Source organism: Eurosta solidaginis, chromosome 5 (genome assembly GCF_040869045.1).
Source record: "Eurosta solidaginis isolate ZX-2024a chromosome 5, ASM4086904v1, whole genome shotgun sequence".
Taxonomy (NCBI): domain Eukaryota; kingdom Metazoa; phylum Arthropoda; class Insecta; order Diptera; family Tephritidae; genus Eurosta; species Eurosta solidaginis.
Genome location: NC_090323.1, coordinates 267,208,759 through 267,220,319, shown reverse-complemented (window position 1 = coordinate 267,220,319; position 11,561 = coordinate 267,208,759). Strand labels below are relative to the sequence as shown.

General features: G+C 36.5%; 3 protein-coding genes across 4 annotated transcripts; 1 reads left to right on the top strand and 2 right to left on the bottom strand.

The window, feature by feature from the left end:
- Positions 1 to 466: 466 nt before the first annotated feature.
- LOC137251794 (uncharacterized) lies at positions 467 to 7,232 on the bottom strand. Of its 2 annotated transcripts, none has more exons than XM_067786656.1 (2): positions 6,904 to 7,232; positions 467 to 791 (listed from the first exon to the last, which is right to left on the bottom strand). In XM_067786656.1, exons 1-2 carry the CDS (start codon positions 7,174 to 7,176, stop codon positions 627 to 629), a joined length of 438 nt encoding a protein of 145 aa, XP_067642757.1. In that variant the 5' UTR covers positions 7,177 to 7,232; the 3' UTR covers positions 467 to 626. The 2 variants fall into 2 exon arrangements, 1 of the variants encoding a protein (XP_067642757.1); XR_010953343.1 differs by lacking the exon at positions 6,904 to 7,232 and adding an exon at positions 3,809 to 5,201 and having other exon boundaries at positions 687 to 791.
- Positions 7,233 to 9,218: 1,986 nt separating this feature from the next.
- Positions 9,219 to 10,416, top strand: LOC137251793 (nurim homolog). The gene is made up of 3 exons (XM_067786655.1): positions 9,219 to 9,673; positions 9,759 to 9,929; positions 9,989 to 10,416. The coding sequence occupies exons 1-3, from the start codon at positions 9,347 to 9,349 to the stop codon at positions 10,247 to 10,249; spliced, it is 759 nt and encodes a 252-aa protein (XP_067642756.1). The 5' UTR covers positions 9,219 to 9,346; the 3' UTR covers positions 10,250 to 10,416.
- LOC137251792 (nudC domain-containing protein 3) lies at positions 10,144 to 11,519 on the bottom strand. Its single transcript, XM_067786654.1, has 3 exons — positions 11,358 to 11,519; positions 10,742 to 11,304; positions 10,144 to 10,686 (listed from the first exon to the last, which is right to left on the bottom strand). Exons 1-3 carry the CDS (start codon positions 11,456 to 11,458, stop codon positions 10,403 to 10,405), a joined length of 948 nt encoding a protein of 315 aa, XP_067642755.1. The 5' UTR covers positions 11,459 to 11,519; the 3' UTR covers positions 10,144 to 10,402.
- Positions 11,520 to 11,561: the final 42 nt, after the last annotated feature.

The following is an 11,561-nucleotide window of genomic DNA, read 5'->3' as shown; positions in this document are numbered from 1 at the left end:
TTCACATAAAAAACACCCAGCGAAGCTTGTTTAGCACCAATCCATAAAAAAAATTAATAAAAAATACGCAACAGAAACACGCTGTAATAAATCTGCGATTCGCCTTTAAGGCACGGTTTTCAGTGCGAGTTTAAACGCCAGTTATTGTTGACTAGAGTTTAACACCAATATACTTTTATTTAAAGCTTGGGAAGACATAGCAATTATATCTCAATCTACCCGAAAGTACATGAAATCATGTATTCGGGATATCCCTATGCATCAAAAGAAAATTTCCAAAAAAATCATACATATCGCAAATTTAAAGAATAAAATTGGTGAGACGCAGTAAATATTAGAAAAAATATAAGACGTCACAGTTGCGTTGTTGTAGGCTTAATTTTTTTTTAAAACCCCAGAAGTTTTTACTTCTATCTAAAATGTTGCTCTCTCAATAATGATGCGGGCATCAAAAATAATCAATAAGTTTATATTAAATCTGAGGAAACCTCTTAATTTATTATGCGTAAAATAGTTCTTCGAAAATATAAAATATTTAAAAATTTTAAGATATAAAATAGAGGATCGTTGGATCTCATTTTATTGTATAAAATTATATCGTTTAGTGGAGCGTTTGTGGTAATTATTTACTTCTGATTTATTATCACTAAAAAGAAAGTACCGTCCAGTGGTACCGGCTGATCTGAAAGAAATGCTCCTCTATCGGGCATATTTTCAAACATTTCTTCTACGTATAACCTACGTTGCTCATCTGAGGTGGCATCGACGCTTCGAATTTTATGATCGGGTGGCTGAAAAGTTAAAAAAATTATAAATTATAAATAAATTTCCCAGCAACTCGTCTATAGAGTATGTAAATCAGACTTATTTTTGGGAATGAAATGTTGAGTATTTTTGATCCACTCCGATCTTACATCCAATTATTAAGTATACATTTTTCACTATATATACTCAGCGTGTTCATTCCGCTGTCTGCCAGTTCTTTGACATTTCATAGTGTTTGTTATGGAATAAATTTTTTATCTTAATATTATGGCTGTCCCTATTCGCTCGGAAAATTGTGTATAAAAACTTCCTTTTTTTTGCACGATATAACATTTTTTTCGATCGAATACCTAGCCCCTCCCTAATTTTACAGTAAAGTGTAAGAAAAACTTCTGAATACCGAGTTTACTTATAACTAGATTATGTTCATTTTCGCACTTAACTCCTAATCGTTATTTAAATAACTAGGTTTCCCATATAAATTTTTCACTTCGATAATCTGTAATTATAAACAAATTTTATAGATGCCGATGTCTTAAAAGGTGGACCGCAAATTATCTGGGTGGTCGGCAGGCATCGGTGCAATTCAGAAACGAAATATCAAAGCCAAGAAGAATTAAAAAAGGGGTGCCACAGAGTGGTGTCCTATCCCCACTTTTGTTTAATTTTTACATATCAAAACTACCTTCGCCACCGGAGGGAGTTACTGTCGTCTCTTACGCCGATGACTGCACAATAATGGCCACAGGCCTGGGCTCACAGATCGATGAGCTTTGCAACAGAATAAACGGCTACCTCCCTGAACTCCAGTTTTTTTCGCCTCGCGAAACCTGGCACTATCACAGACTAAATCATCCGCGACCTTATTTACAACTTGGACGTCCCAAATGTCGACCATTTTGAATATCCACGTCGATGGCACTACGCTACCGACTGTCCTACACCACCCCAAAATCTTGGGTGTGACGTTTGATCAGGATCTACATTTTGGGGAGCACACAGCCACAATTGTTCCGGAAATCCATAATAAAATCCTCAAATCCCTTGCTGGCAGTACTTGGGGAAGACAAAGAAACGCTCATTACCACATACAAAGCAATTGGCCAGCCGTTTGCATGCTACGCGTCCCCTATATGGTCGCCAAGCCTAAAAACTACCCACTGGAAGAAGCTACAGGCCTGCCAAACCCCAGCGGGTTAGAGGGTCAGAATATACCCGCGGTAGGTATGCCTGTCATAAGAGGCGATTAAAATACCAGATTCAAGGGGCTGTGTAGCGCAACCCTGCAGGTTGCCAGCGCAATATATAGCTTCTCCAAACCCAATTGTAAACCTCACCTATCCGCGGCGAATCCTGTTTCACTAACAGACGAGGCTCTGGCGACTCTAAGCTCCTCATGGAACTTTGGGTTGGGGAGGGGATGGCCTGAAGGTTTAATGTGGCCACATGAATCGTTCCCGAGATGGTCGGGCCAGCACCTTAATGGTGCTGTGGTACCGGAGCGTACCGGATCTGTATCCGGCAAAGGACCGTCACATCGATAACACTCCCCAAAGCCTTCGTGGAGCAAACTTATCGCTACAACAACAGGCCTGCCAAAATACTTCGCTCAGAACCGCCACGGGCTGTCTTCTTATGTCCCCAGAACACCATCTACACAATGAGGCGAGAATACTCCCCATCAGGGAGAGAACTGAGATGCTAACCAAACAGTTCCTGTTGAATACTTAGAAACCTGGGCATCCCAACAGACATCTGATTGATGAGCCAGCACCGCCTAGAGACTTAAGGAGTCATCTCCGTAAGCATTTTGAGGAAATACGGCACCTGAGAACTCAGCCGTCTGAAGCAAAAAAACACAAGCAGATCCTTGGTGAACTCCACAAACAGACGTCGGACCTTTATGCCAGGAATTGCCCGGTGAATCCAGTACTCAGGGAAACTTGCGGAAGAGGAACGAATACTCCCCAGGGAAACGCGAGTCACTCTGGCTCAACTTCGTTCTGGATACTGTAACAGGTTAAACTCTTACATATCCAGAATCAACCCCGACATACAAAATGTATGCCCCGCTTGCAATGTGTCCCAATATGACACCAACCATCTCTTTAATTGTAATGTGGAACAAACGCCTCTAACACCCCTTTCATTATGGTCCACCCTTGTCGAAACAGCAAGTTTCCTTGGACTCCCGTTAGAGGATATTGATGACAATTTGTGATCGGTCGCAGCTATTAGGTGGGGCGAAACATTGCTACAACAACAACAACAACATGCCGATTTTTTTTCATATACAAAGATCTATGTACCTCTAGGGTGTCATCTCGAAATGAAAGCCCAAAATGAGATAGAAACGTGAAAATTGGACAGCTTATAATATAGTTCCTAAGGAAGGATTATCTATTATGGATTTATTGTAGATTAGAACATTTGTAAACATGGTCTAAGTCTCTTAGAATAACTACTTATCTGACGGAAATATGTTTGCCAAGTATCAATAACAGTTGTTTTCTCTGAGTGTAAAGTCAGCTAAGTAAGCTAGGCCACTTTAACATATGTCCTAATCTGCAATAAATCGTGAACAGATTATCTACCCGTTCACATATGTTCCATCCCTAGGAACTAGATTATTTTCTGTCAACTTTTCACTTTTTTCTTTTATATTGTGCTTCCAATTAGAGATTACACTCTAGAGGTGGAACTTTTCCTATGAAAAATAAAAATAAAAAAATCCGCATCTCTAAAATTGTATCATGAGAGGGGTTGACGAAAACCCGAGTCACTTGTACTCCGCAATACATCTGTCCTGTCCAGTGTTGCCTTTTTGGAGCTTTTGGAGCTAGATCTAGCCCTTTTTTTTGCGTTTAGCTCCAAAAATTCCGGTTTAGCTCCTAGCTCTTTTTTGGCCCTTTTTAAAATGTTTGCTCTTTTTGGCTCCAAATCTATTTCGGCTATACGTATTGTGAAATTTGTAATGTGTTTTATGTGTGAAATTTTATTTTATTTGTTTCGTTATATATGATGTTGCAACTCGGTACTCAACTGATAACAAAAACTTTAATCGATAAACTGTGTCATGAGGTTGTACGTTTTGTTTTCCAGCTTGTGCAACAGCGTAGAGTCACCTTCTAAGAGTTCCGACCCTTTAACTTCAGATTATAATAAATTTTTGTCTCCCGTACCTTATTTTCATTATACCTTTGAAGAATATATACGAATTAAAAAAGAAGATAAATGTATAGACGAATTTATTGAAAGAAAGATACGTAATATGTATATGTCGCGACTTCATAATTAAATTAATAGAGCAATTAAGGCAACGTTTGCAGCAAAATATAGAAACGCTTAGCAAAATAGATTTCTTTTCAGTTGAAAGCACATTGAGAATTTTGAAACCTCCATTGTTTTCATATTTCACAAATGAAAAAAACAAGTATAGCGCTGATGAAATAACTAGGTTAGAAATGCAAAAATTCCAAAGTTGGAAAAATATGACTTCAACTTTAAGTTTTTGGTTTGAGGTTAAAGAGTTTAAAAATGCGTTAAAAGAAAACCCTTTCCAAGAGCTTGCCGATTTTGTGCTTACATTTCTTTTGCTGCCAATAAGTAATGATGAAGTTGAAAGAACGTTTTCAAACATGATTTTAATTAAAATCAAACACAGAAACAAAATTAATTTAGTTATGTCGAATTCGCTTCTGACAATACGAAGTGGTCTTAAACGGCTGAATAAATGCTGTCATGACTTTGAAATAAACAACGATCTCTTAAAATTAATGAACACAAAAATATTTATGAATGTAGCAATAATAATAATTCATCTTCTGAGGACCAAATCACAGATTTTGAAGTCTAAGGCCCCTCATATATATCTCGTCCCAACATAAACTTAAATATCGCACGATAACTTACCGCCAAATGGCCAAACAAAAGTTAAAAAATAAAACGTTTTTTGTTGTTAAAAATATAAAATGAACTATAAAAACAGTATTATTTATGTACCTCTATTGTACCTTATTTTTTTTTTTTTTTGTGTTTACTGTAATTTTTTATAACTTTGCTTAAGTTTGATTTGAAATAAATGTGAAAACTTATATTGAAAAATATACATATACTTTTAGCTCTTTTTGCAACGGGTTTTAGATTTTCTTGAAGAAATTTAGCTCTTTCTAGCCCTTTTTTTCTAGATTCTAGCCCCAAATAATTTTTTTTCCTGGCAACACTGGTGCTGTCTTTCTTCTTTTCATAAATTCTTTTAACTTCACTATTTCTTTCAAATATGCTATTTTTCCGTTATGACAATGATTTTTCGTCTATTATTAAATATTTTTTTTTTTTAAATATTGATAATTTTATGTTTAATATTGAAATTTTTAGTGCATAAAAAAATCAGATCAGATGAAAATGAAAACTAATTAACGATTAGAAGTAATGTAGGAAAATAGAGATAATCATAGTGTACAAGTACAAGTGTGTTGACTTATCTGTCAAGCATTCTGACAGGCACTCGCTGGATTCGGAATGACAGCGAATTCAAAATGGATACCATTACCGAGTGCGCCGAATGATTGAAAAATTGAAAAAATCGATACGATTGGTAGTCAAAAATGTTGTCGTTGAGACCAAAAATGCGACTCTAGACCTGAGATTTCCATCAGGTGAGCGAGGCTGTTTGTAGTTTTGACGTTTATCGCTTAGTGAACACACTTGGTATAGGTACACTATGGAGATAATATCGTTATATGTAAACTCCCGTTATATGTAAAAAATTTCATTCCAAATGTCAAAGAACTGGCAAACAACCTGACCAATACGTGGCTTAAAAAATATATGGAGGTCAATGCGTGTTCTGTGAAGTGCATAGTGTACCTATACCAAGTGTGTTCACTAAGCGATAAACGTCAAAAATACAAACAGCCTCGCTCACCTGATGGAAATCTCAGGTCTAGAGTCGCATTTTTGGTCTCAACGACAACATATTTGACTACCAATCGTATCGACTTTTTCAATTTTTCAATCATTCGGCGCACTCGGTAATGGTATCCATTTTGAATTCGCTGTCATTCCGAATCCAGCGAGTGCCTGTCAGAATGCTTGACAGATAAGTCAACACACTTGTACTTGTACACTATGGTGAAGTGATAAAGCAAAAAGAAGCATTAGAAAAAGTTTTCAAGTTTGATAATTCACCACAAATCACTTAAGCAGATTGCGCATTCACAAGCTTCAAATTACTTAGTTCTGCGCAACTACGTCACAGTTGGCCCTTGAGCGACTGAAAAAAGAGCTAAAGGAAAAGGGTAAATTCATACAACATAAAAAACAGCTGATCAAATATTTACATGCGCATTGCGCAATCTTCTTGTGTGATTTGTGGTAATTCACAAGGCATCTTATTCACCGTGCGGGCCATGCTTCAATGAAATTTTATATTGGAAACCATGGAAACAACTCAAATCATAAAATTTTACTTTGATGCGAGACTTCTAAATTGCCCAAGAGAAATATTTTTTTTTTTCGATTTTATCATTTCAAAGAACGGAAATTGCCTTCATGACCAGAAACTTAGGTTAAACTGTAAAATCAAAACTTGAGTAAATCAGAAATTCTTAATAGTACGTTCAGAAAGTGATAACTAAAAGTTTGATCAACGGTTGTTTTCTGAGCGCGCCCAAATATCTAGGTGGCTGGAAGTACATAGACCGCTTTGTCTCTTCAAAGCATATAAAGTGGCAAACCCTTTCTGTTGTTTTCTAAGGCGTGGTTAAGTGTCGAAGCGAAGAAACGCGGTAAAGAGTTCAATGTATTTCCGGCATTAGACCGTACCAGCTTATCAAAATCCTTTCAATAATAGTGTTTTTTGTCGAATCCCTTGGAACAACGATCGTTTAGGAATATGCGTTTGGTACATATAACTTTACGAAGTCCGCGTTGTGCTACATACTCGAGTTTAAGGAAATTCTTTAATTAAACACAAAAAAGAAATACCCCATAAAATTAAATAAGTTCATTGAAGCCCGGTAAAAACCCGAATACTCTGATATTTCTTGTGGCCAGCACAAGGTGGCATACTTTTTTGATGTATGTCCAGTTTAAATACTTGTTGGTTGTAATCGCTGTATAGTAATATTTACTTACTAGCAAGTAACGAAGTTTTTGTAACGGTACGCCTGGCTGTGGCACTTTATTGAATGGTTCTGAGCTAAAAATACCACACTTCCAACAGTTTAAAAAATATTCAATAAAATCTAGGCGCAATTTTAATTCATCCACAGATCCAGTAGCCTTTTTCAACTTTTTTATCCATTCAGTAGCAATGGATTTTTCTCGAAAATTTAAATATTGGTGCACACATTCCAACTCTTTAAGCAAACACTCAAATTCTTTATTTAGATCCTCTTCCTCGTTCATTTTCGGTTAAATACGCAAATATTATATGGTTTTGATATTAATTTTTAAAAAGTTTGAAAAAAGATATAAAATGGTTATTCTAATATTTTTTAATTGTAATATATTTTTTATTATGACGTCTGACTCTGATTTAAGCTCGATATGTGATAGCTAAATAATTGATCGATAACTACCATTCCCACGAGAACGTTCTTGGTTAAATTGCATGAAATAAACCACTTTGGCGCTGCAAGTAGATTTTTTGAGTTTTGGTCATCAGTTGCCTTAAAATGTCAGAAAAACGAACCATATACGTTCTAACAACTATGTATGTCAAAACCACTCCCTACCCGTAGGTTGTAGCGATAAAGGCACTCCCCGAAGGTTTTGGGGAGTGCTATCGATGTTGATGGTCTTTAGATGGATATAGATCCGGTACGTTCCGGTAACAAGAACCATTAAGGTACAAGCCCGACCAACTCGGGACCGACTTAATTTGACCACATTGGGTCCTGTAGGTCCCTTATCCGTAGGCCGAACTGACCGGTCCGTGAGAACCTCACACAAACTTAAGGCGTACCTTAATCATACATTGAACTCATCTGTCAAAGCTGAGCACTGGGGAAGGAAGATAAATCCAGCCTGTTAAACCTGTTATAAAATAAATGTAAGGCGCGATAACCTCCGAAGAGATTTTAGGCCGAGATTTTCTCGAATTTGCGTCGTGCTGCTTTTTAAATTTTTCTTACAAATTGGCGGGACCTACTCCTTTTATACCGACTCCGAACGGCATCTGCAAGGCAGATGTTTTTTCACTGAGAGATTTTCATGGCAGAAGTATACTCGGAGTACTTGCCAAATGCTGTTGAGGGGCGACCCTGTTAGACAAATTTTCTTTTAATTGAAAAAACTTGTCTCTAAAATTTTGATGTTGCTTAGCCCGGGGGTGAACCAAGGATCTTCGGTGTGGTAGGCGGAGCACGCTACCATCACACCACGGCGGTCTCCGAGCAAAACCTGTTAGCAAAATTAAAAGGGGAAGAAAGTTCACACGTACTCACCAATTTCGGATTAAGGTTCATAAACATTATACGACGCGACATGTAGCGACACGTTTCGACAAAATATTCGCGGCATATTTGGTCAACTTGGTCGTGTCGTACGACTGTAGCTACGCGTGCATGGCTCCATAAGAATACATGCAATGAATATTTTGTCGCTACATGTCGCGTCGTATAATGTGCATGAACCTTTAGCGATTTCGCTTCAAGAAACCAAAACAACCTTTGCTTAACGCTATAACCTTGTTTACACATAGCGAGATTATCTTCATTTTCGCACTCAACTCCTAATCGTTAAATTTCCCATATAAAATTTTCCCTTCGATAATCGGTAATTATAAACAAATTTTAGAGGTGCGCTTTTTTTCATAGAAAAATTGGAGGCCCAAAATAAAAGAGAAGCACGAAAATTTTACAGAAAATAGTCTTGTTCTCACGGATGGAACATATGCAACGCCTAGATTATCTATTGACGATTTAGACATAGCAGCTGTATTTTAAGTGTGAATTAAACTTCCTTAACCCTAACGCCATAGTCGTAACCATACCCATATTCTCAACCATCTCCAATGTGATTGATTAATGGTGCCTTAACCTAAAACTCGGGAAAATTTCTTAAAAATGATGAAAACGCAAAAAATTACAAACATATTACATAAAAAATAAGTATCTTAGTCATAACGTATCCAAAACAATGAATAAAACTTACAAAAATTATTAAATTCACCAACTCAAATATTTTTAGGTTATGGATATGGCGAGAAACTAAAAACCAATTGGTTGGCTATGGTATGGTTATGGCGTTAGCGTTATGGTATGGCACCATTAATCGATTACATTGATGCCCATAAGGTAGGTTCGATCGGCTGTTTTATATGGTTATGGCTTTATGGTTATAAGTCACCATTAATTGGCCCTGTAGCAGCCCACTTTCGCAGCGGTTTCAAAATGTTACCTGATAAAGACGTTGGTAAATAAAATTAAACGGCATCTCTTTCAAATCGTGTAATCGACCTTTATTTAACACCACTCTTTGAAATCGAAATAGCTTGTTTTCTGTTTACATTTATTTGGTTTAGAGACTGAATAATTACCAAAAATCAGTGGTCGAATTTATTTTAAAAAGTTCCATGGCATCTTTAAAACAGTTACTTGTCCTTCTAATATCTTTAAGTGCTTTTGTTTATACATTTTATGTGGTCGGTTCATTGATGTTTTTCTTGTCGCGTCCGCGGAATGTGCCCAAGATATACACTTGGGTATTCAATTTGCTGGACAACAAGTCACGCTTGGAGACATCCTATGGTCCAATGTTATTTGACACCCTCTATGTTATTGGATTCATTTTGCAACATAGCTGTATGAAATCTGAATTCGTCAAGGGCATTATAGAGAAGATAGGTTTGGCAGCAGCAGAGCGTTCTATTTATTGTCTTACGTCATCGTTAAGTTTACATGTGCGCAATAGCTATTGTTAGTTTATATTTTGGTTTTGTTGTTGGTATTAATAGATACATGTTTGTTTGAAATTTTTGTATACAGCACCTTATGCGAAATTGGTTGCCCGCGCAATCAATAGTGCTTTGGCAAGTGGATGTAGCATCAAGTAATGTATTATGGTGGACGTTTTCATTAATACACACATTTGCTTGGTTGATTATATATGGAGGTAGTCTTATAATGGATTTACCGGAAATATTGGGAGTAAAGCAAGTAAGTGCAATAAAAATATGCTATTTATTTTGTAAATACATTTATGTTTTTTATTATAGGCATACTATGATATGAAGGATTACGCACAACCAATTGCTTACAAATCTTTTAGGTTGCGCAATTTGTATAGTCACGTGCGTCATCCTTCTTTTGTTGGTTTGAGCGTTATTTTATGGGCAACGAATCTGATGACAATTGACAGGTTCCTATTAGCTTTACTTTTAACTGCGTATATGTGGCTTGCTTGGTCGACCGATCGCACTGATGTTGCATATCAATATAACCAATATCAACGCAAAAAGCAAGAGTTGAAAAACTAAAACCGATAGTAGATTTGAGCCATCTTAAACTATAAATCAATAATCAAACAACTTCTACTAGTGCATATATAAAAAATATTTTAATAATATGTTTAAGGTCATAATAATATTTATACTTCTTCACTAATATATAATAATAAAACCTAACTAGACTTAACTAAACTTAACCATAGATGGATCAAATGGCTGTCCTTTGAATGGTGATCCCTCAGCATCCCATGCTGAGCGTAGTCGTTCCATGGTTTCATTTGCGCTAACTGTGCAGGTATGTTCTTCATTCAAGCCGTCTTGTTCCATTTGTTGTACGCGTAATTTGCGTATTTCAGCTTGTGTATCATCTGGCAATTCGTCAATATAACGTTCAACATCAATCTTTCTTACATCTATTGAATTCTCCGTAGTAAAGAATCTTTCCCACCATATTTCTGAACTTTTATCTAAAATTATGTATGTTTGTGATTTATCATATTCCTCCAAGAGTTCCGTACTTACCCAAACTAATTAATAGTTTTCCTTCTGATATTGTCCATACCGCATCATTGTGCTTGTACCGATATTCAATTTTACCACTCACAACAACATTGCTGGGATCATTTCGGCTTCGCACTGTTATTTGCTCTGGCTTTATTTCAATGCAAAGCTTGTCAGATTTCCTCAAATTAAACGGTAATTTCACATGGAGTTCGACTTCTTGCAAAGTTTGTGACCAGCAGTAGTTTGGGAAACATGCTCCGTTTTTATATTCTTGCGCTAAGAAAATGTTATCGGATTTTTCGTTTGTATTTCTTGTTACTAAATCATTAGTATTTTGTAGCGCAGCTGCATCCTCGTCACCGCTCAGATGTCTCATATCCATATCGCCAGTTTCCACTTCCACTTCGCTCACCGCAGGAGGTACGTATACCTCCTGACTTTCGGCACTTGCGGGAATCAAATTATTTAACGCACAATACGGATCGTAACGTTGCATTGCTTCGAATAGAATTTTTTCCCTTAAACCTTTAGCGAATCCAATTTTTTCATTTGGGTCTTTTTTAATATGGTAAAAGTCAGTACTGAAAACTCCGTTGAAAATCTGTTGGTAAACAATGATGAAGGAAATACATACTTTCTTCTTAGAAACCCAAAAACTGCATCCAGGAATCCAGTTATTGATTTACGTTCCTGCAAAATTTCCATCAGCATGGCATCCGAGCGCAAATTCTCCATTTTTTCAGCAAATTATTTACCAAAGTAAAAAGTATTTGTTTATAAAAGTTGACTGCTTTAATGTGTTCGGTTTTTTGTGCTATAAAACTAAGATAAGCGTGCT